This window comes from Mobula hypostoma, chromosome 5 (genome assembly GCF_963921235.1).
Source record: "Mobula hypostoma chromosome 5, sMobHyp1.1, whole genome shotgun sequence".
Taxonomy (NCBI): Eukaryota; Metazoa; Chordata; class Chondrichthyes; order Myliobatiformes; family Myliobatidae; genus Mobula; species Mobula hypostoma.
In genome coordinates this window covers 195,856,582-195,882,449 of record NC_086101.1, presented here as the reverse complement: position 1 = coordinate 195,882,449, position 25,868 = coordinate 195,856,582, and the positions used below count along the sequence as shown (strand labels likewise).

At 47.6% G+C, this 25,868-nt stretch overlaps 1 protein-coding gene across 2 annotated transcripts; it reads right to left on the bottom strand.

Moving 5' to 3' along the window:
- Positions 1 to 1,760: 1,760 nt before the first annotated feature.
- capslb (calcyphosine-like b) lies at positions 1,761 to 24,819 on the bottom strand. 2 transcript variants are annotated; one of them, XM_063049653.1, is made up of 6 exons: positions 24,601 to 24,819; positions 21,320 to 21,510; positions 14,394 to 14,571; positions 10,539 to 10,748; positions 6,564 to 6,686; positions 1,761 to 1,897 (listed from the first exon to the last, which is right to left on the bottom strand). In XM_063049653.1, exons 2-5 carry the CDS (start codon positions 21,454 to 21,456, stop codon positions 6,585 to 6,587), a joined length of 627 nt encoding a protein of 208 aa, XP_062905723.1. In that variant the 5' UTR covers positions 21,457 to 21,510; positions 24,601 to 24,819; the 3' UTR covers positions 1,761 to 1,897; positions 6,564 to 6,584. The 2 variants fall into 2 exon arrangements, with proteins under 2 accessions (XP_062905723.1, XP_062905724.1); XM_063049654.1 differs by lacking the exon at positions 6,564 to 6,686 and having other exon boundaries at positions 1,772 to 1,897.
- Between the last annotated feature and the right edge of the window lie 1,049 nt (positions 24,820 to 25,868).

Below are 25,868 nucleotides of genomic sequence, written 5' to 3'. Positions count from 1 at the left end.
TGAAGCTCCCTCTTCACATTAATGACTGATTTCTGGATTATGGTGGCATGAGTTAGATATAGAATCATGATCTCTCTGGTGGTATAGCCATGCTCACTGGAGCCTGTTTATTCTCTCCTTGGCAAGTCTTATCAACACCAAAATGAGTTTGAACATCTGTTTTTCTCTGTTCTAAGAGAGAAAGTTGGTCACTTGGGCACAGCCATGGCAGAAAGAACTTAATCCTGACAAATGTAAGGTGGTGGATTTGGGGAGGACTTAGTAGGGTCAAATATAAACCATGGATGGTGGGAGTGAGGAACAAGGGATCTTGGGGTACATGTGAAAGATTGAGGAAGCTGGGGTGTTTCTGTTTAGAACAAAGAACAATGAGAGGTGACTTGAAAGAGACGTACAAGCTGATAGGAAGCATAGATCGAATGGACACCAGAGACTTTTTTCCGAGGGTAGAAATCGACAATATCAGGGGGCATATATTCCAAGGTGACTGGACGAAAATGTAGGGGTGGTTGTCAGAGGTATGGGTTTTACACAATGGAATGCACTACTGGGTGGTGTTTGAGGCAGATAAATTAGGGAGATTTACAGATAGACACATGAATGAAAATAATGGAGGGTTATGCAGGAGGGAAGGGTTGGATTGATTTCAGAGTAGGTTAAAAGGTTGGCACAATATCATGGGCCAAAAGGCTATATTGTGCTGTAGTGTTCTATGTGCAAGGCAGAAATAAACAGGATACTTGTTGTCATTGATCAGTACAGAGACTATAAGGGTAAGGAGGCCATGGTACAACTCTACAAAACACTGGTTTGGCCACGCTGGAGTCATGGCTGCAGTTCTACTCACAACACTACTCGAGGTAGCTGGGTGTGCAGAGGAGATTCACAGGGATATTGGGAATGGAACTCTGTCCTGGGGCACAGGGGCTCTCACAATGTTGCTAAAAGATGCAAACGAACACCTGAGTCACCTCAGACACAGGCTGGAGCAAGGGGTTAGTGTAGATATTGACAAGGTGAGCCAGACACAGGCTACAGACCACAGGGTTAGTGTAGACATTGACAAGGTGAGCCAGACACAGGCTGGAGCAAGGGGTTAGTGTAGATATTGACAAGGTGGGCCAGACACAGACTGGAGCAAGGGGTTAGTGTAGACATTGACAAGGTGGGCCAGACACAGGCTGGAGCAAGGGGTTAGTGTAGACATTGACAAGGTGGGCCAGACACAGGCTACAGACCACAGGGTTAGTGTAGACATTGACAAGGTGGGCCAGACACAGGCTAAAGACCACAGGGTTAGGATAGATATGGACAAGGTGAGGTGAAGTGGGATTCTGTGCTAGAGAATCGCAGAGCCTGCCTGACTGAAAGGTTTTGACCTGAAATGTTGCGTCTATTGACCCCAACCTGCTGAGGGTCTCTGGGGTTTTCGGATGTTGTTTAATCAGGGTGGGCACTTCAGTTCTGAGCAGATGTTAGCCTGGTCTTCCAGAAGAGGCTGTGCTGTACTGAATTGTGACGTTTATATGAGAAAGGGTAAGAAATTTAAAAGGGATCTGAGTTCTAGCAATGCTCCGATCAGCGGGGATGGTGTCAGAGGGTGGAGGGTGTCAAGGCTCTGTACAGGGTAATCAGCCCGGCCAGCAACGTGTTAGGTGGCCTCGGTACAGAGAGCAGAGGTGAAGTCAGCCGCAGCGCCGTGTATAAGGGCAGAGAGGCAGCCCCTGACCTGGAAACACAGTGATACAGCCATCTCATCAGTCTGCACTTCCCCAAATGATAATGTCGTCGTTGATCACATCCGCCAGCAGGACTTCATCATTAGGATAAAGTAGGCATCATTGTCAATAGAGGCACTCACTCCCGAATAATAATTAATAAATTCAAATTGGGTGACCTGCAAATAAACAGGAGAATGAGCTGGAAGCAGAGTAACAGCCGAGGATACCCTCTACACCTCCAGGGAGCACCACTCTGTACACCTGAGGAACACACACACTAGGCCAAGGTTCACGCAGAACACACTTCTCCATCGCTCTGCCAGAGGAACATGCACAGTCCCACATCTCTGGAAAACACATGGTTACAGTCAGACTGTGCACAGATTCACAGCTCAGAGACACATACTTTGCAATACATGAAAGCTTACGGAAGGTTCAAAAACTAGGTAATGATAGAGATCTAGAAGATTATAAGGCCAGCAGGAAGGAGCTTAAGAATGAAATTAGGAGAGCCAGAAGGAGCCATGAGAAGGCCTTGGCGAGCAGCACTAAAGAAAACCTACATTCTACAAGTATGTAAAGAGCAAGAGAATAAGACGTGAGAGAATAGGACCTATCAAGTGTGACAGTGGAAAAGTGTGTATGGAACCGGAGGAGATAGAAACATAGAAAACCTGTAGTACAATACAGGCCCTTCGGCCCACAAAGCTGTGCCGAACATGTCCTTACCTGAGAAATTACCTACGGTTACCCATACCCTCTATTTTTCTGAGCTCCGTATACCTGTCCAGGAGTCTCTTAAAAGATCCTATCCTATCCATCTCCACCACCGTCTCCGGCAGCCCATTCCACACACACACCACTCTCTGCATAAGAAAACTTGCCCCTGATATAGCAAAGATACTTAATGAATATTTCGCTTCAGCATTCACTATGGAAAAGGATCTCGGCGATTGTAGGGATAACTTACAGCGGATTGAAAAGCTTGAGCATATAGACATTAAGAAAGAAGATGTGCTGGAGCTTTTGGAAAGCATCAAGTAGGATGTCTCCGGGAACAGATGAGATGTACCCCAGGCTATTCTGGGAGGTGAAGGAGGAGATTGCTGAGCCTCTGGCAATGATCTTTGCATCATCATTGGGGATGGGAGAAGTTCCGGAGGATTGGAGGGTTGCGGATGTTGTTCCTTTATTCAAGAAAGGGAGAAGAGATAGCCCAGGAAATTATAGACCAGTGAGTCTTACTTCAGTGGTTGGTGAAGATCCTGAGATACAGGATTTATGAACATTTGGAGAGGCATAATCTGATTAGGAATAGTCAGCATGGCTTTGTCAAAGGCAGGTTGTACCTTACAAGCCTGATTAAATTATTTGAGGATGTGACTAAACACATTGATGAAGGTAGAGCAATAGACGTAGTATATATGGATTTTAGCAAGGCATTTGATAAGGTACCCCATACAAGGCTTATTTTGAAAGTAAAGAGGCACGGGATCCAGTGGGATCTTGCTTTGTGGATCTAGAACTGGCTTGCCCACAGAAGGCAAAGAGTGGTTGTAGATGGGTCATATTCTGCATGGAGGTCGGTGACCTGTGGTGTGCCTCAGGGATCTGTTCTGGGACCCCTTCTCTTTGTGATTTTTATAAATAATCTGGATGAGGAAGTGGAGGGATGGGTTAGTAAATTTACTGATGACACAAATGTTGGAGGTGTTGTGGATAGTGTGGAGGGCTGTCAGAGATTACAGCTGGACACTGATAGGATGCAAAACTGGGTTGAGAAGTGGCAGATGGAGTTCAACCCAGATAAGTGTGAGGTGGTTCATTTTGGTAGGTCAAATTTGATGGCAAAATATAGTATTAATAGTAAGACTCTTGGCAGTGTGGAGGATCAGAGGAATCTTGGGGTCCGAGTCCATAGGACACTCAAAGCTGCTGCGCAGGTTGACTCTGTGGTTAAGAAGGCATACGATGTATTGGCCTTTATCAATCGTGGGATTGAGTTTAAGAGCCGAAAGGTAATGTTACAGCCATATAGGACCCTGGTCAGACCCCACTTGGAGTACTGTGCTCAGTTCTGGTCACCACACTACAGGAAGGATGTGGAAACTATAGACAGGATGCAGAGGGAATTTACAAGGATGTTGCCTGGATTGGGGAGCATGCCCTATGAGAACAGGTTGAGTGAACTTGGCCTTTTCTCCCTGGAGCGATGGAGGATGAGAGGTGACCTGATAGAGGTGTATAAGATGATGAGAGGCATTGATCGTGTGGATAGTCAGAGGCTTTTTCCCAGGGCTGAGATGGCTAGCACGAGAGAAAACAGTTTTAAGGTGCTTGGAAGTAGGTACAGAGGAGATGTCAGGGCTAAGTTTTTTACGCAAAGTGGTGAGTGCGTGGAATGGGCTGCCGGCAACAGTGGTGGAGGCGGATATGATAGGGTCTTTTAAGAAACTCCTGGATAGGTACATGGAGCTTAGAAAAATAGAGGGCTATGGTTAACACTAGGTAATTTCAAAGTAAGTACATGTTCGGCACAGCATTGTGGGCCAAAGGGCCTGTATTGTGCTCTAGGTTTTCTATGTTCTGCAGAACACATACACTTATACAGGACACCTGCACTACACATACAGTCCTGCATGCATACACAGTGCGGAGTGCTCCATCCATGGGCCACACATTCTCTGGTCAGGACACGGCCTGATTCACAGCCTGTGGAACATGGGCGTCCCACTTACCTATTCTCCAAGGGATGCGCACACGATCCTACATGCTCTTCGCGCCCACACCCTGTCCTACGCACCTCCCATGCTCACTCACGCAGAACGTACACAGTCTGGTACACTCCGAAGAACACAGGATACTCATACAGACTCTGTAAAATACCAGCATCCTCCACACCCACTGACCACACTCCATGGGCTCATACGTGTTGCCTTAGACATGACCATTTCCCACTGCCTCTCCCCCCAGTCTGTCACTGCGTGCTCCATAGTCTAAACGTTTACAGTTTGGCACTGAGAATACTGGTTTTCCTGTGCCTCTACACATATGTACACATTTATTGACTGTTGCTCCGAGCTCAGATTACTAGGCCAGACCTGTCACTCTGACCTGGCACCAGTCAACTGGGTGTTAGTAGTAACTTCAAATTCAGATTCAATGACACTTGTTTGGGAAGTTGTGTGGGATAGGCTGGGAATGAGGACGGGGTGTGGGGGTGGTAGTTGGGAAGTTGAGGTGCCATTGAATCACAATGATGCAGTGTGCCAGATTAGTCACAGCAACTTCAGGCGCAGTGCCCCTCCATGTGAGGGTCCTGCAGTCCATCATTGCCCAAGCCTGCCCTTTTCCCGCAGTGATTGAAAGGGGCTGTGCCATCAGTCTGAGGGGGGTTCTGGGCTCGAGTTAGGGTTTGACTGACTGAAGACCCCAAGTCTTCAATGCAGAAGGTCAATGCAATAACTCCTCAAGCAGGAGACCCACCAGCCTCCTGACCATACCTCCTCCCACCACTATTCCTTCACCTCTTCCCTTCATACCACCTGGGGGCCCAAACAACTCACTCACACTGGTTTTCATACAGATGTCTCCTCCACACTGGAGAAACCAGGCACAGACCTATTCAGTGTATTGCGTCCGTACTACAGTGGACTGGGTGATCGCTTTGTAGAGAACCTGCTTTGTTTATGCATACTTTTCATAAATTCTATTGTATTTCTTTATTTCCTATCAATGCCTGCAAGAAAATGAATCTCAAGGTAGTGTATGTGCTTTGAATAAATTTACTTTCACTTTGACTTCAGTCCAGAGGGTTTTCCCAGACCTTCCTGTCGTTGGACACTTTAATTCCCCATCCCACTCCCAACTTTGACGCTTCCTTTGGTATCTGACTTCACTCCAATTAAACTCAATGCAAAGCCCAAGGACAGCACCTCACCTTCTGACTGGCATCACTGCAGGCCTCTGGATGCCACCCTCCAGCCTTGCATCTCTAACATGTGAGTTTTAACTTCCGATCTTGATTCCTCTTCCTGGTACCCTCCCACAGGCAGTGTCAATCTCTCCTGGTCTACACTCTCCCACAGAACCACCGCCCCTCAGTGAGGTTCTCCGTATTTCTCCCAGTTCACTCAGCAAATTAAAACTTATTTTCACCTTTTCCCATTCCAATGAAAAACCTTCAACCCAAAATGTGACTGTTTCTGCACAGGTGCTGCCTGACTTGTTGAGTGTTTCCGGCATTCTCTGTCCTTATTTTGAAAAGCACAGACCAGATTTCCAGGTGATCCTGCTGCAGGGTGTCAGCCGGTGGCCCAGGCTAACACCCACCCTGGTGCAAGATGGGCATACTGCTGGATGGCAAAGCCCCCTCAACACGTCAGATGCTCGGCATAAAATTTACCCTGTACAGCAGTGAACACAGGTTAGTGGAAAGTATAGCGCCGACAGCCAGAGGGAGCTAGTGGTCCAGTCTGCCTCCCCTCTCCAGGTAAACCGCGATCGACATATACACACATGACAGCCGCAGAGACAGAAGGTGAGCTTCAGGGAAACGGCGAATCTGACACTCTGATGAAATAACCCAAGGTTTCTCTCCCGCGCTCTGCGTACAGCAGAATGGTTCAATGAGCCGCTTCACTGTTTGTCAGGAATGCCCGATTTTCATCGCCAGGTTAGTCGAGAACATTCTGATCCTGTCCCACTGCCTGTCTGGGACTGGGATTCTCACTGAGCCGAGCTGTGGATATGTTGGGGCCAGGTTATTCTCATCAGAGTGCAGAGTTGGTGATTTGTATAACCCTGGTGGGTGAGAGAGTGAGAGGAAGAGAGAGTGTTTACCCCCAGGCACAAGGATGCCTGTTAAAGTTTCCAGGCATTTTGCATCATGATGATGAAATAGACGTCCGTGTCGATGGAAGCACTGACCCCCGCATAGTAATTTAGAAACTCCTCCATTGTCACCTACAGTCACATCAAACGGGTTACCACACTACACATCAGTTCACCGATATGTGGAAGGAACATGGCAGGGTAAAGTGGCAGGAGCAGAGACATCAAACCCCTGTCTGATTTACAACCCCGCCCGAACACCAAGCCCATCCCAACCAAACCACTTCCCCAACACCAACCCAATTCCCATACTCAAACCCCAACACCAACCCCATTCCCAAACCCACCCCCGACACCAACCCCATTCCCAAACCCACTCCAACACCAACCCCATTCCCAAACCCACCCCCGACACCAACCCCATTCCCAAACCCACTCCAACACCAACCCCATTCCCAAACCCACCCCGACACCAACCCCATTCCCAAACCCACCTCCAACACCAACCCCATTCCCAAACCCACCCCCAACACCAACCCCATTCCCAAACCCACCCCCGACACCAACCCCATTCCCAAACCCACTCCAACACCAACCCCATTCCCAAACCCACCCCAACACCAACCACATTCCCAAACCCACTCCAACACCAACTCCATTCCCAAACCCACTCCAACACCAACCCCATTCCCAAACCCACCCCCGACACCAATTCCATTCTCAACCCAGCTCCTCCTCGACACCAACCTCATCCCCAACCCAACCCCTCCCCTGACACCAATCCCATTCCGAATCCCTCCCCAACACGAAACTCCCTCCACAACCCAACACCAACCCCATTCCCAAACCAACACCAGTCCCACACCCAACACTAACACTAACCCATTCTCACCCAAACACTCCTCGACACCACCCCCCTACCCATCCCAACACCAACCGCACTCCCAAACCCACCCCAACACCAACCCTGTTCTCAACCCAACCCCACCAACATCAACCCCATCCCCAACCCAACCCCTCCCCCAAAACCCCATCCCCAGCCCTGCGCTGACACCAACCCCCAACACCAGCTGCATTCCTAATCCCTTTCCCAACACCAACCTCATTCTCGATCCAACACTCCCCGACATCAACCCCATCACCAACCCAACCCCCCTCCAAAACCAACCCCATCTGCAACCCAGCCCCTCCCTGACACGAACACTATTCTCAATCCAGCCCCTTCCTGATACCAACACCAGCCCCATTCCCAACCCATCCCTTCCCCCAACACCAACCCTATTCCCAACCCATCCCTTCCCCCAACACCAACCCTATTCCCAACCCATCCCTTCCCCGACACCAACCCTATTCCCAACCCATCCCTTCCCCCAACACCAACCCTATTCCCAACCCATCCCTTCCCCCGACACCAACCCTATTCTCAACCCAACTCTCCTCCCGACACCAACCCTATTCTCAACCCAACTCTTCTCCCGACACCAACCCTATTCTCAACCCAACTCTTCTCCCGACACCAACCCTATTCTCAACCCAACTCTCCTCCCGACACCAACCCCATTCCCAAACCCACCGTCGACACCAACCCCATTCCCAAACCCACCCCCGACACCAACCCCATTCCCAAACCCACCCCCGACACCAACCCCATTCCCAAACCCACTCCAACACCAACCCCATTCCCAAACCCACCCCAACACCAACCCCATTCCCAAACCCACCCCGACACCAACCCCATTCTCAAACCCACTCCGACACCAACCCCATTCCCAAACCCACCCCAACACCAACTGCATTCCCAAATCCACCCCAAACCCACTCCAACACCAACCCCATTCCCAAACCCACGCCAACACCAACCCCATTCCCAAACCCACCCCCGACACCCATTCCATTCTCAACCCAGCTCCTCCTCGACACCAACCCCTCCCCTGACACCAATCCCATTCCTGATCCCTCCCCAACACGAAACTCCCTCCACAACCCAACACCAACCCCATTCCCAAACCAACACCAGTCCCACACCCAACACTAACACTAACCCATTCTCACCCAACCACTCCTTGACACCACCCCCCTACCCAACCCAACACCAACCGCACTCCCAAACCCACCCCAACACCAACCCTGTTCTCAACCCAACCCCACCAACATCAACCCCATCCCCAACCCAACCCCTCCCCCAAAACCCCATCCCCAACCCTGCGCTGACACCAACCCCCAACACCAGCTGCATTCCTAATCCCTTTCCCAACACCAACCTCATTCTCAATCCAACATTCCCCGACATCAACCCCATCACCAACCCAACCCCTCCTCCAAAACCAACCCCATCCGCAACCCAGCCCCTCCCTGACACGAACACTATTCTCAATCCAACCCCTTCCTGATACCAACACCAGCCCCATTCCCAACCCATCCCTTCCCCCAACACCAACCCTACTCCCAACCCATCCCTTCCCCCAACACCAACCCTATTCCCAACCCATCCCTTCCCCGACACCAACCCTATTCCCAACCCATCCTTTCCCCCAACACCAACCCTATTCCCAACCCATCCCTTCCCCCGACACCAACCCTATTCTCAACCCAACTCTTCTCCCGACACCAACCCTATTCCCAACCCATCCCGTCCCCCAACACAAACCCTATTCCCAACCCATCCCTTCCCCGGACACCAACCCTATTCTCAACCCAACTCTCCTCCCGACACCAACCCTATTCTCAACCCAACTCTTCTCCCGACACCAACCCTATTCTCAACCCAACTCTCCTCCCGACACCAACCCCATTCCCAACCCAATCCCTTCCCTGACACCAACCCAACATACCCCCGATACCAACCCCATTCTGAGCTCAACCCCCAACACCAGCCCCATTCCTAATCCCTCACCCGACAACAATCCCATTTTCTACCCCTCTCTAGCACCATTCCCATTCCCAACCTAACCCCTTCCTGACACCAACCCAACTCCCAACACCTCTCCCGACTGTATTACTTCTCTTCCACACCTCAGACTGAACTCACCAACTCCTCCAGTTCAGATTAAGGCTTACTCTCCTCTGAGCAACGACCATCCACACCCTGCCCCTGATCCAAATCTGTGCACCACTCCACACATTCCTCTATTTGACAGGCTACAACCCAATCAGAGAAGCCTTTGAGCACACTTTGTACACTCTGCGTTGACCAAACCCACTCCGTTTGTCAAATGAAGCCTCAGAAGTAAGCTGTGGAAAATTAATAAAGGGAATTGCGTAGAAAAAAAACTTACTGGTTGTGTTGAACACCAGATTATACTGTATATTGACTTAATAGCAGCTGCCGCTGGTGTGCCATGCTGCCTGAGGTAATGGTGAATATTGTGGCAGAGCTCCAGATCTCTATCTCTAGCAGGTGAGGAATTTATTTAGTCAGACATAATGAATTTGTAGAATTCATGCCACGGTTGTAGAGGCTAAGTCATTGGGCCTCTCTTGATAAGGGCGTCAAAGATCATGGGGAGAAAACAGGAGAATGGGATTGAGAGGGATAGTAAATTGTCCATGAAAGAATGATGGAGCAGGCACAATGAGGTGAATGGCCTAATTCTACTCCTATGAATACTCAAGATTCAAGATAGTTTAAGGTCATTTCCAGTTCACAAGTGCAAAGTGTGATGCAGCACAAAAACAAACAGAATAAGATACTATAATAATAGAAAACACAATAAATATAAATACATAAGATGGCTTATCTACATAGATTGACTATAAAGTGATGCTAGGCGCAGGAGTGTCTGTACATATGGCAACTGATAAGAAATGATAAAGTAGCAGTGGCTGAGGTACCCACTTTGAGGATGATGCTGAGGGTCTACTGAACAGGGCCCATGGTTTGGACATAACAAACATCCTGTCAGCTATCAGAGACTCAGTTAAACTACAGCAGGGAGTCCCAAGACCCCTGAGTTATCGAGGGGTCAGTTCTCTTCCTCTACTTACAATTCCATCCTTATCGTAGGGCGAGTCAAAGTTGTCGAGAAATGTGCGGAAGACCTGCTCCTCTGTCATTTCCCCATTCTGATACTTGGGGTGATGTTTGCAATTGTACACCCCTCGCAGATCCTCGACGGTGATCACACCATCTCCTGTCTTGTCCAGCTTACGGAAGGCCTGTGTGATGACCTCCTTTCTTGCGCTGGACATGGGCGGCTGAGAGAGAGCATGAGAGAGGGAGATAAAAAGAGTGAAACCATACTCTCTAACACAGTATAATCCCAATACATATCCAATACCAGGACTGGATCTTCATCAAACTATCATTACACAACCAAAACTTTCATTTTTTAGCCCATCACCCTTAAGCCAACAGCAGCTTGCCAGAGTCCTCTGCCCTGAGCCGTTCTTTCCAGTTGTCCCTAGGTGTAGCCCAACTTTTTGGTGTATCCTTTCTTTCTCAGGGATGAGGTCTTCGGAGCTTCGGTTAGTATTTCTGTAGCTCTAGGTTTTTTATGGGATGAGATTGCTAGTCCCATACCAAACCCTCTTCCTTTTGCAGTCGGGCTTGGGACCATCCTTGGTAAGGTTTCCAAACCCCTCATTTCTCCCATATCCTCTCCAGCACACCTACCTCCTCCTTGCCTCAACTCATGGAATACAAGTTACTTCATGGTTAGAGTCATAGAACACCACAACAGAGAAACAGGCCCTTGGCCCTTCAACTTTGTGCTGAACTGTGGTATAACACTACAGCAAAGAAACAGCCCTTCAGCCCATCAAGTCAGTGCCAAACTGCTATCCTGCCCAGTTCCATTTACGTGGACCATACCCTCCTCATCCATATACCTATCCAGACTTCTCATAAGTTATACAATCATAGAACACTACAGCACAGAAACGGGCCCTTTGGCCCATCTAGTCTGTACTTAGCTATTAACTTCTCTAAAATGTTGAAGTCGAAACCTGCATCCACCACTTCTGCTGCCAGCTCGTTCCACACCCTCACTAACGTCTGTGTGAAGAAGTTCAGCCTTGTGTTCCCTTTAAACATTTCAACTTTCATCCTTAACCCATAACTTCTAATTGTAGTCTCATCCATCCTCAGTGAAAAATCTGCTTGCTTTTACCCTACCTAACTCCCTCATAATTGTGTATACCTGCAGAATCTTTTGTGTTTACAGATGATGTATACCCTCCAATTGTTTGCATTCAATTCCCCAAACAATAACTATGAACACTGTGTCGGCAGCTGAGTACTGCTCTTTTATGAACCATGTTCAAGGGCGCCTAGGTCCGTCGGCATCTCAGACCCTGCAGTCTCTCACCATCAACATAATTTGCCACTCCCGAGTCCTGGATGCCTTACACTAGACTGGAAGAAGAACAAATGATTTCAGAATCAAAATCAGAATTAACATCACTGTCTTCTGTTGTGAAACTTGTTGTTTTGCAGCAGCAGAACATTGTAATATGTAATAACAAAAAACTATAAAATTGTAATGAGGAATATAGTATTGAAAAATTAATTGAGATAAGAAATGCAAAAGGGAAGAGAGAAAAAAAAGTGAGATCATGTTCATAGGTTTATTGGTGTGAGGGGTGTGAAAGTACCCCTATTAACTGTGCTTTTGAAGAGAGAGAGAGAGATGAAAATTAACGGTTGGACTGTCACTTTAAGGCACTGGAAGTAACTTTGGACTGAGTTGGGTTTGGAGACAGAACCGAGCAGCTGGAAAGTTGCTATGGTGACCGAAGGCAGGACATTGTTGATATTACTTCTTCAAGGTCTTCTTGCCTGCTTGCATTTCTTCACAGACAAAGGAAGGAGGGATTATTTGAATGACAGTTGATGATCAGTACAGTGAGATAAATGGGAGGTCAGATGATACAGACCTCAGACACATGATCTGGACACTGAATGAGCATTGTTGTGCCTGCAGAGAAAGTGGGTTCTGGAGGATCGATCAGGCAGATTGATCCAATTGTTCCTCTAGTGGAAGGAGGAAAAGGGGTTGACTGGTGGGAAGTTGTCTATGTGTCCACCTCACCGGGGTGATAGCTCCACCACAGAAGACCGGTCCCCTTTGTTAAAGTCACAGTTGGTGACTTGTAAAGGATTTCGGAGGACGACGAGAAGATTTCGATGGCATCAGCTCACTTGAAGACTCTAATCTCTCTCTCTCTCTCTCTCTCTCCCCCCCCTCTCCCTCTCCCCCCTCTCCCTCTCCCTCTCTCTCTCCATCACTGCTCAACTAAATACCACTGAACGTTACTCATCATCGTAAGACTGTGTCTTTTTACCCCTAGACTTAAAGAAGCTTGGTTTTTCATACATATATATTCCACACTTACTTATATATATAATCATTGCTAACCTGTTTGATTTATCTACATTTATATTACTGTATTGCATAGTTACTAATAAATATTATTAGTTTATAGCAATACTGGACTCCAAAGTCTTTTCCATCTCTGCTGGTTCTTAACTCCCATCACGGGGTTCGTGACAATTGGCCATTCAAAAATCTGATGGTGGAGGAGAAGAAGCTTTTCCTGATTGAGTGTGTGTCTTCAGGCTCCTTTATTTCCTTGATGGTGGCAATGAGAGGAGGTTCCTTCACTGGGAAGGAATACCTGGGTTGCTAGATCGCGAAAAAGGGGAAGTGTAGTGTTGTATCTCCTGTGGTTGTATGAGGAGGTCCTGTGAAAAGGGAAGTGGGAGTGGATAGAAGAGCAGACAAGGGAGTTACAGAGCAAATGTCTGTCAGGTTGTTGCTGCAGTGACTGGAGGGACACCATAAGGAAACCTAGGTGAAAGTGGAGACTAGTGTGTTGGTGCAGAGGGCAAGGGGGATCCTATCCTTGTTCTGTCAGCGAAGTGTGGGAAATGAACAGGCACAATTATTCTTCCTGTCAATTATTTATTTTATTTTATTTATTTTGAGATACAGCATGGTAAAAGGCCCCTCCGGCCCAACAAGTCCATGCCACCCAATTACACATATGCGACCAATTAACCCACTAATCCATAAATCTTTGGAATGTGGGATGATACTGAAGCACCCAGAAGAAACCACACAAACACAGGCAGTAGCGGGAATCAAACCCAGGGTAAGGGAATCCCAAGTAGAGGAAATTGGAAGCACTGGAGTAGAGGGAGGAGCGGGTGGGTTTGAAGGACATGACGAGTTTGCAGGGGCAGAGAAACTGGAGAAAGATGCGACTGGAAAGAAACTGGATAAGACTGTAAGACGTAGGAACAGAATTGGGCTATTCAGCCCATCGAGTCTGTTCTACCATTTCATCATGACCGATCCATTTCCCTCTCAGCCCCAACCTCCTGCCTTCTCACTGTAACCCTTCAAGCCCTGAATAATCAAGAATCTATCAACTTCTGCCTTAAACGACTTGGCCTCCAAAGCTGCCTGTGGCAATACATTCCACAGATTCACCACTCTCTAGCGAAAGAAATTCTTCCTCATCTCCATTCTAAATGTTCCTCTACTCTGAGGCTGTGCCCTCTGGTCCTAGAAATATCTTCTCCACATCAATTCTATCGAGGCCTTTCAACATATGATGAGTTTCAATGAGATCCCCCCTCATTCTTCTCAATTCCAAGGAACACAGGCCTAGAGCCATCAATCGGTGCTCATACGGTAATCTGATGGATAATCTGGCCCAGCGGTTCAGGGGAGAAAAAGAAAAGGAAGGTTAATTGGGTGGTCTCCGTGTGACAAAAAGAAATCAGGCTTTAGTCACATCAAAGGCAGGTGTTCTGTGGGCTGTGGTTAAAGGCAATCTACTCCAACTGTGCTCTGTCTCCCGCTGTTGATCAACTACTCGGTGTCTGACACTCACCCGTAATGTCGTGAGGAACTCGTCATAGTCAATTGTTCCACTTGCATCCTTATCAAAGTGCTTGAAGGCAGCCTCTATGTCCTCCTTCTCCAACAGGACACCATAATCATTCAGACCCTTCGCAAACTCCTTAAAGTCGAGGGTCCGGTTTCTGTCATCGTCCATGGTGCGGAACACCCTGCATCACATAAGCAGAAACACGCTGGTGACGGCCAGGCAGAATCATAAGCAGCATTGTGGCACTGAAGAAGATCTGTACCTCATCAACACAAGAGATTCTGCAGATACTAGAAATCTAGAACGAAACACTGGAAACACTGGAGGAACTCAGCAGGTCAGGCTGCATCTACGGAAGTGAATAAACAGTGGATGTTTTGGCCAAGACTCTTTATCAGGACTAGAAAGGAAGGAGAAGGTGCCAGAAGGAGAAGAATATAGGGGAGGGGAAGGACTGCCCGAAACGTCAGCTGTGCTCTTTTCCATAGGTGCTGCCTGGCTTGCTGAGTTCCTCCAGCGTTTTGTGTGTGTTGCTTAAGGGGAAGGAGGACAAGCTAGAAGCTGATAGGGGAGATGAAGTAAGAAGCTGGCAGGTGATGAGTGAAAAAAGGTACAGAGCTGGAGAAGAAGGAATCTGATAGGAGAGGAGAGTGAACCATGGTAGAAAGGGAAGGAGGAGGGTCCCCAGAGGGAGGTGATAGGCTGGTGAGGAGAAGATGTCAGATGCCAGACCTGGATTTGAAGAAGAGGTTCAGGGGGAGTGCTACCTAGATGGAATCTGAGGTTGCTCTTCCACCCTGAGAGAGGCCTCCATGTGGCAGAAGAGGAGGCCATGACCGAAATGTTGGAATGGGAATGGGGATTAAAATGTTAGCCACCATGAAATTCTGCATTTTGTGGATGGATCCCTTGCCAGCTCTCTGCAGCAGCAGTCTAGACCCCAGCTGGCACTCACTCCACCCGCTTCGCGCCCCTCTTCCCCAGTGGCTGACTCGCAACTTCACCCGGAGGGATCGGGTAGTCAGTAACAACGTTCACCATCAGCAACATGACTGGAACAAGATCTGAGAGTGACAAGAGGATGCTCAGGCTGGGGACACGGGGCAAATGAGACTGTGCACCAATGCAGCGGCATGGTAGTGTACCAGTCACAGCTCAAAGACCAGGAGTCTCAGGACTCATAGCAGCAGGTTCAGGAACAGTTATTATCCCTCGACCATCAGGCTCTTAAACCAGAGGGGAAAACTCACCCCATCAGTAAACTGTTGCCACAACCTACAGACTTACTTTCAAGGACTCTACATCTCATGTTCTCAATATTTATTGCTTATTTATGTATTATTAATTATTGATATTATTATTATTTCTCTCTTTGTATTTGCACAGTTTGCTGCCTTTAGCACAGTGGTTGTGTGCTCTTTCATTGATTCTATTATGGGAGGCAGGGGGATGGAAACTGGTGACAGTTGAGGATTGGGTATTTGATTTGCAAACAGACTGTGTGTAGTGAAACTGCTGGCAAGGAGAGGCTGGTGATCAGATAAAACTGCAGTCAGAAGGATGAGTTGCAATGTAAAATTGAGATAAAATCGAAAAGGGTGATGAATATAGGGCTGAAAGTGTGTTATTTGAATGCACGCAGCATACAGAATAAGGTAGATGAACTTGTAGCACAGTTACGGATTGTGGCTGAAAGAAGATTATAGCTGGGAGATTTAATGGCCAGGGATACACATTGTATCTAAAGGACAGACAGGAAAGCAGGGGTTTGACATATATAGATATTACAGTTGAGTAAAGGGAATTACAGAGGCATGAGAGAGGAGCTGGGCAAAGCTCATTGGAAGAGGACACCAGCAGGGATGACAGCAGAGCAGCAATGGCTGGAGTTTCTGGGAGAAATTCATAAGGCACAACATTAATACATCCCACAGGAGTGTTCTGAAGGGAGAGTGATGCAACCATGGTTGACAAGAGAAGTCAAAGGCAACATAAAAGCCAAAGAGAGGGCATATTGTAGAGCAAAAAATATTAGGAAGTTAGAGGTTTGGGAAGCTTTATAAACCAACAGAAGGCAACTAAAAACTGTCATAAAGAAGGAAAAGATGGAATACGAAGGTAAGCCAGCCAGTAATATTAAAGAGGATACCAAAATTTTCTTCAGCTATATAAAGTGTAAAAGGGAGACAAGAGAAGATATTAGGCCACTGGCAAATGGTGTTGGAGAGGTAGTAATAGGGGACAAGAAATAGTGGACGAACTGAGTAAGTATTTTTCATCAGTTTTCTCTGTGGAAGATGCTGGCATTATGCTGGAGGTTTGAGAGTGTCGGGGGTAGAAGTGAGTGCAGTTTCCATTACTAGAGAGAAGGTGCTTGTGAAACTGAAAGGTCTGAAGGTAGATAAGTCACCTGGATGAAATGGTATAGATCCTAGGGTTCTGAAAGAGGAGACTGAAAAGGTTGTGGAGGCATTAGTGACGATCTTTGAAGAATCATGTATTCAGGCATGGTCCAGGAAGACTGGAGAATTTCAAATGTCTCTCCACTCTTCAAAAAGGGAGAGAGGTGGAAGAAGGGAAATTATAGGCCAGTTAGTCTGACCTCAGTGGTTGGGAAGATTGTTAAGGATGTGGTTACGTATATTTGGAGATAGAACGTAGAGCAGTACAGCACAGGAACAGGCCCTTCAGCCCACAGTGTTGTGCCAAACAAGCTAAAAAGTAAACTAAAACAAAAAACTAATCCCTCCTGCCTACACAATGTCCATATCCCTCCATCTTCCACTTATTCATGTGTCTATCTAAATGTCTGTTAAAAGTTTCTATTGATTTTGCCTCTACCACTATCCCAGGCAATGCATTCCAGACATACACCACTCTCTGAGTAAAATATTTACCCGTCACATCCCTTTTGAACCTGCCCCCTCTCATGTTCGATACATGCCCTGTTGTATTAGACATTTCAATCCTGAAGCACATGATAAAACAGGCCGAAATCAGCATGGTTTCCTTAAGGGAATATCTTGCCTGACAAATCTAATGGAATTCTTTGAAGAATTAACAAGCAGACTAGACAAAGGAGAATCAGTGGATGTTGTGTACTTTCAGAAGGCTTTTGACAAGGTGCCATTTAGGACAGGGGTCCCCAACCTTTTTGCACTGCGGACCGGTTTAATATTGACAATATTCTTGTGGACCGGCCGACGGGGGGGGGGGGGTAGGGTTGCCAACGAATAGCAGTCTAGAGTAGCAGTCAAATGCGTAGTTTACCCAAAAGACTACAATGACCATGAAGCCTTGCGCGGGCACCAATGCGCGTGCGCGTCGTGAGCTCCCCCCCCCCCCCCCCGATTTTAAAGAAAAATTGGATAGGTATATGGACAGGAAAGGAATGGAGGGTTACGGGTTGAGTGCAGGTCGGTGGGACTAGGTGAGAGTAGCGTTTGGCACGGACTAGAAGGGCCGAGATCACCTGTTTCCGTGCTATAATTGTTATATGGTTATATAGGTCACTTATAAGTCAATAGCATCATAACATTTTAAGTAATATTTGGATATTAAACACACAGCGCATATTTTCCCCGTATGAATATATAAAATCATTGCAACACACCAATATCGCTGAATCAGTGGGAGCCCTGGGCTTGTTTCCCTGCAACGACACGGTCCTATCGAGGGGTGATGGGAGACATCGATACTCGAAGGGGTTCCTTATGTCCAGTCTGTTCCGCAGTTTAGTTTCCGTTGCATTCATTGCAGAAAACTCCGCTTCACAGAAAAATGTTGGAAATGGAAGCAACGTTTTCAGTGCTTTCGTGGCTATCTCAGGATATTTAGCCTTGACTTTGATCCAGAATGCCGACAGAGGTGTTATGTCAAACATACTTTTCAGCCCGTCGTCATTTGCAAGCTCGAGAGGTTGATCACCTTCCCGCCCTGACACGGATGACGCGAGGGTCATGACCTCGCATGCGTAATGGCTGATCAGTGGCCGTGACAGGGAATGAGGAAAGGTGCAGCTGACCAAATCGTATCGCTGCCTTGCGGCCCGGTAGTTGGGGGCCGCTGATTTAGGAAACTGCTTAACAAATTAAGAACCCATATTATTACAGGAGGGATACTAGCATGGATCCAGCATTGGCTGATTGGAAGGATGCAAACACTGGGAATAAAGGGAGCCTTATCTGGTTGGCTGCCAGTGACTAGTGGTGTTCCACAGGAGGTCTGTGTTGGAACCGCTTCTTTATACATTGTATGCCAATGATTTGGATGATGGAATTAACTGATGGCTTTGTGGCCAAGTAAGTAGACGATATGAAAACAGGTGGAGCAGCAGGTAGTATTGAGGAAATAGCAAGGCTACAGAGAACTTACACAGATTAGAAGAATGGGCAAAGAAGTGGCAGATGGAATACAGTGTTGGGAAATGTAGAGTCATACACATTGGTAGAAGAAATAAAGACTTTTTTCTAAATGGAGAGAAAATTCAAAAATCAGAGGTACAAAGGAGTCCTTATGCAGGATCTTAAAGGTTAATCTGCAGATTTAGCCAGTGGGATGAAGGCAAATTCGTTTTGAGAGGACCAGAATATGAAAACAAGGTTGTAATGTTGAGTACTGGCAAGGCCTCACTTGGAGTATTGTGAGCAGTTTTGGGTCTCTTATCTAAGAAAGGATGCACTGGCATTGCGAGGCTCCAAAGGAGGTTCACAAAAATAATTCCAGGATTGAAAGGCTTGTCATATGAATGATGAAAGGCCTAGATAGAGTGAATGTGGAAAGGATGTTCCCTACGATGGGTTGAGTCTAGGACCAGAGGACACAGTCTTAGATTAGAGGGGTGACCATTTAGAATAGAGATGAGGAGGAATTTCTTTAGTCAGAGGATAGTGAATCTGGAATTCACTGCCACAGCGCCTATGGAGGTCAAGTGATTGGTATATTTAAGGCAAAGGTTGATAGATTCTTGATTTGTCTGGGCATGAAGGGATACGAAGAAGACAGGAGATTGGGGCTGAGAGGAAAATGATGAAATGGTAGAGCAGACTCGATGGGCCAAATGGCCGCCTTCTGCTCCTATATTTTATGGTTATTGTCTTTACTGTGATTGCCCGTAAGAAAATTAATCTCAGGGTTGTATATGGTGATATATACATACTTTGACAATAAATTCACCTTGAACTTTGAACACTTTGCAGCACCAGCTGTACGATCGGGATTCAGTTCCCCCGGCTGTCTTTAAGGAGTTAGTACGTTCTCCCTGTAACCACATGGGTTTCCTATAGGTGATCCAGTTTCCTCACAGATTCCAAGGGTCAGCGTTAGTGAGTTGTGGGCATGCTGTGTTAGGTTGTCATAAGGTTGTTATAGCCAGGGGTGGTAATGGGGACAAACTCTCACTACCCATCAAATGCTCCCAATGGTGTGCGCCTCAAGTAGCCTTTGACAACCAAGTCCAGCTCCTGGCCTTCATGTGTGGCGTAGCTACTAAATCCAGCCGAACAGTTTCTACTGACGGGAGAAGGGGCAAAGATGGGTTACTGGCACCTTAAAATCAGTTGCCTTGGACAGATGGTGCTCATCAGCTGTGGTTGGCACCTCATTTAGGAGAAGGAAAACTCTGATCTCAGTCCTCCACTACTCACTCAGGAGGAAGGCTTCAAGAGTAAACCCCGAGGGAAAATTCTGGAGCTGGAGTCCCTCAGGTGGTCCTGTGTTGAGTTTAACGCTGACTGGCGCTGATTCCTGTGCTGCTGCTGGTACCAAACTGTTGGTCTCTGCAGTTCCTTTGGGTTGTCAGATGCATGGAGAGGGTGAGCCAGCTAGCACACAACATCCGTTGTCTAGCCTGACCGATGGAGGCCTCAGACTCAGCTGTTAGTGTCAGAGATGTGGCAACCCAGCCAGCACAGTGCTCACTGATTTGATTTTCATACAATCAACCCATTTCACTGCATGTACATGTGACAAGTAAAGCTAATCTCTTTATCTTTCTAGCTGTAAATAACTCATGACTGCTTGGTGCTGAGGTTTGGTAATTACACAAACCGAATGACTATGCAGCCATTAGTCGCTATGATAATGTTGTTTATACACAAGCACAGTCAGCTTGTACACACTGGGCTAGGAGACAAGTTAGCGACAGTCACTGGAAGATAACAATCCCCCACCCACACTGGGGACAAACAATCTCCCACCCACACTGGGGACGAACACTCTGTCACCCACACTGGGGAAAACGCTTCCTCATCCACGCCTGGGGGCAAATACTGCTCTCACCCAAACCAGGGGCAAACTCCCTCTCACCCTCACTGGGGGCAAACACCACTTCACTCACACCTGGGGAAAACACTACCCACACTCACACCAGGGGTGAACATTCCCCTCACCCACACTGGGAGTAAACACTTCCCCACCCACACTAGGGGTAAATACTTCCCCACCCACACTGTGTGCAGGCAAACACTCCCCAAACCTACACTTGGGGCAAACACTCTCCTCACCCACACTTCCACAAACATTCCCACATAAACACTGGGGAGGGTAAACTCACCCTACCCATATCAGCGGCAAGCACTCCCCTCCCCTGTACCAGGGGTAAACATTCCCCTCACCCAAACCGGGGGCAAACACTACCTCAGACAAATGCTCCATTACCCACACATGGGCAAATATCCCAACCCAGTACTGGGGGAAAACTCTTCCAAACACATGGCACTATCAAATACCTCTCCCCACCACCACCAGGCAAATGATATTACTGACATGGATTTGTGCTGTCAAAGGGCTGACAAACACTCTGCACATCAGGTGAGATGTCACATTTCCTGTCAGGTTTGCCATGGACTCAGTGGGCCGAAAGGCCTAGTTCTGTGCTGTAGTACTCTATGTGTAACCTGCCCCACAGTGATCAGACTCCCCACCTTTACCTGCCCAGCCCTTTGATTCCGGCAGAACCCCGGGATAGGCACTGTAGACGTAACTTTTCAATTGGGTCCGTGCACTGCTGCAACTTCTTCTTGGCGTTCATCGCCATTTCACGGTCATGTCTGGCAGTTCCCGCCATCTTCGCACAGCGTATCCGCAGTCAATTCGTCCCAGGACTCTCTCTGGTGTGCTGCTGAACAGAACAGGAACAAAACCTGTCAGAAATAGCCAAGTCCGGCAGTGGAACTGGTCTCAAGGCCCACACTGCTGTGGACACCTCAACATTGAATGAGGGCCACAGGATATTGAGACAGTGCTCAGAACCAGGTTGCACTGCAGTAGAATTCTCCTGAGCTTCCCTCAACCTAGCCCATCTTGCAAATCTGCCTATAAAGGAAACCTTAGGCACCCCTCAGTCTGTGTGGACTAAAGCCTTGTCTCCACCTCCCCTCTTCTACCAAGTTCTTAAATACCCTGTCACCTCACAGCACCAAACAATTCCTTTATTAGATTCCTTCATAATGGTTCCTCATCAATGTCTCACATGCACTACCCCAGGATTATTGGTCACTGTAAATGCAAGATTGTTTAAGGTTCAAGATTCAAGATAGTAATATGTCATTTCCAGTACACAACTGTAAAGGAGAACGAAATAATTGTTACTCCAGATCCGATGCAGCACAAAAACACACTAAGATAAAGAACACGTTAACAATAAGAAAACATGATAAATATAAATACATAAGCCAGCTCATATACCATATACATAGATTGATCGTATGTCAATAAAGTGACGCTAGGTACAGGAGTGTCTGTACATAAGGTGACTGACAGGAATTAATGAAGTAGTCGTGATTGAAGATGTGGAGGGGTGTGTTAGTGGGTGGAGGTGTTGATCAGCCTATCGATGAGTCTGGTGGTCCTGGTGGTCCTGGTGCCATTGCTACGCAGCCTCTTCCCTGATGGGAGTGGGACAAACAGTCCATGAGCAGGATGGGTGAGATCCATTATAATGTTACAGGCCCTTTTCCAGCACCTTTCTGTATATAATTGTCATGGGATTAGTTTAGAGTTAAATAAGTGGTTTACTGGATGGTGCGTCGCGTTGGACTGGGAGGGCCTGTTCCACACTGTATCTCTAAATAAATAAAATATATCAGCGATTGTGACCAGTTATGATTACAGGACCTATGGCATTTTCTGAGAACTCGTTTCCCTGATACTTGTGATTGAAGCTCTCCATGGCGAAGGATTAAATTTTTACCAGAGAAAGCCATGTTCTCCCGAGGTCCTGCTGGATTTAATTTAAGAATTTACAATTGTTTGCTGATCCAGTGAGAAGGATGGAGTTATCTGGCTGCCATTTAAGAGCACTCACATCAAACACAGAGTCTCAAGTTGAGGAGGTCTTCAAAATGTTCCTACAAGAGGCATTGAGTGCCTCTCCGTCCTTGATGCAAATCTCTACAGATGTACCATGGAGAGCATTCTAACTGGTTGCGTCACCATCTGGTATGGAGGGGGGGTAGATTCTAAACAGGATCAGAGAAAGGTGCAGAAAGTTGTAAACTCCATTAGTTCCATCATGGGCATTAGCCTACCCAGCACCGAGAATACCTTCTAAAGGTGATGACTCAAAAAGGCAGCATCCATCATTAAGAATCCCCATCATCCAGGATGTGCCCTCTTGTTATTGCTACCATCTAGGAGCCTGAAGACACACACTCAATGTTTCAGGAACGGTTTCTTCCCCTTGGTCATCCGATTTCTGAATGGACAATGTACACTACCCCAGTATTTTTATTCTGCTCTCTTTTAGCACTACTTACTTAAATGATTTTTTAAAATATATTTCTTCTTGTTATTGTTAGTTTTTTTAAGTACTGTGCATGTACTGCTGCCACAAAACAACAAATTTTGTGATATATGACAGCGATATTAAACCTGATTCTCCTCTGTTTCTGGCACACAATGAAACAAAGATATTGATAGGCTGAAGAATTCATTGTGTTTGTGAAGAACTTGTGTCTTACAGTGAGTTGCTCCACGTCAAGTGCTTTCCCCGCCCACCTTCTGTTCTCCAAGGCGTGGGGTTTCCGCAGGATCCCCACCTCCATGTATCTGTACTGTTACTTTTGTCCTCTGAGGAGTGGCTGGTGTTTGAAAATAAGCAGCTCCTAATTCATCTTAAACAAGCAGGTCTGGTTTTCGCAGTGGAGAAGCCACAAGATCCTGGCCATTGCCAGTAAACTCTGGAGGATTTGAACCTGATGTACTGTCTCTTCCCACAGATGCTGCTTGATCTGTTGAGTGTTTCTGGTTTTATTTCCCCATTGACTCTGTAGCTCATGGGGGCTAACAGGTGGTGAGACAGTGTCTGAGGGGAGCTGCCCAGTGTGCCTCCCCACCGATCCTCCCCTCTCCCTCCCACCACTCAAACCTTCCGCACATCACTCCCACTTCTCCTAGCTTCCTCCTCCTCATCCCCACCCTCTCCCAACACCCCTACCACTCCTCTTCCCCTCCCATCACCCCTCCTACTATTCATAACCCTTCTTCCCATCAATAACCCTTCTCCTATCAATAACTCTTCTTCCTATCAGTCCCTCCCATCCTCCTTCTCCTCATCCCCACCCTCTCCCAACACCCCCACCGCTCCTCTTCCCCTCCCATCACCCCTTCTATCTCCCACTACCCCTCCTACTATTCATAACCCTTCTTCCCGTCAATAACCCTGCTCCTATGGACTCTCTGACGGTGGTGTCTGAAAAGAGGATGCTGTCTAAGTTGCATGCCATCTTGGTCAATGTCTCCCATCCACTACATAATGTACTGGGTGGGCACAGGAGTACATTCAGCCAGAGACTCATTCCACCGAGATGCAGCACAGAGCGTCATAGGAAGTCATTCCTGCCTGTAGCCATCAAACTTTACAACTCCTCCCTTGGAGGGTCAGACACCCTGAGCCGATAGGCTGGTCCTGGACTTATTTCATAATTTACTGGCATAATTTACATATTACTATTTAACTATTTATGGTTCTATTACTATTTATTATTTATGGTGCAACTGTAACGAAAACCAATTTCCCCCGGGATCAATAAAGTATGACTATGACTATGACTATCAATAACCCTTCTTCCTATCAGTCCCTCCCCTCCTCCTTCCCTTCCACCACCTCCTCCCTCCCACCCACCCCGCCTACCCATCTCCCCCTCACTACCTATCTCGCCGCACCTCCTCCTCCTCTCTCAATCAATGCCCCTCTCCCTCTCCAACTCACCTCCGTTCCTTCGTCTTCGAGTTGGGTGCTCGGACCACTAAATTTGGACTCGCCCACAACTATACGCTTATTGGCCAACGTCCGCTGTCCATCAATGGTCTCCTATTATGATTGGTACACTAAACCATCAATCACTACTGTGAACCCCGCCTTCGGATTGACGGCGCGACTTCGCTGCTATGGAAACGGTCAACCGAGCGACGGCGGGGCCTTGCCGAGAGCAGGCGGCGGCGGCGCTTTCGGAGTCGGGGAGATACGGGCAGGGCAGTGGCTGGGGGAGGCAGCGAAGCTGGGGGGTGGGGAAGGTGGAGGCTTGCTGCCCGGGGCCGCCCAGGAGCCAACATCAACCTTTATTTGTATAGCAACTAAAACAATGAACCTTCCCTCGGGAACGTTCCCATGCCAACAGTTAAAGCCAAGTCGTGTGAGGCAAAGGAGCCAACATTAGAATCAGGCTTATTATCACTGACATATAAAAAGGGGAGAAAATGAAGGACAGGCAGTGGATGTTGTCTACATGGAAAGGCAGTTGACAAGGTCCCACATGGGAGGCTGGTCAAGAAAGATTAGTCACCCGGCATTCAGGATGAAGTAGTAAACTGAGATAGACATTGGCTTTGTGGGAGAAGCCAGAGTCTGGTAGTATAGTGGGTTGTCTCTCTGACTGGAGGCCTGTGACTGGTGGAGTGCCACAGGGATGGGTGCTGGGTCCATTGTTGTTTGTCAGCTATATCAATGATCTGGATGATAAGGTGGTTCAGTAAATTTGCAGGTGACATCAAGATTGGGGATGTAGTGGACAGCGAGGAAGACTATCAAAGCTTGCAGTGGGATCTGGACCAACTGGAAAAATGGGCTGAAAATTGGCAGATGGAATTTAAAGCATACAAGTGTGAGGTGTTGCACTTTCGGAGGACCAACAAGGGTAGGTGTTACACAGTGTGGGCACGTGGCGAAGTGGTTAAGGCATTGGACTAGCGACCTGAAGGTAGTGAGTTCGAGCCCCAGCCGAGGCAACGTGTTTTATCCTTGAGCAAGGTACTTAATCACACATTGCCCTGCGACGACACTGGTGCCAAGCTGTATGGGTCCTAATGCCCTTCTCCATTGGTGTCGTGGAGAGGGGAGACTTGCAGCATGGGCAACTGCTGGTCTTCCATAAAACCTCGCCCAGGTCTGCACCCTGGAGAGTGAAGACTTTCCAGGCGCAGATCCATGGTCTCGCAAGACTAACAGATGCCTTTCTTTTAAGGTAGGGAACTGAGGAG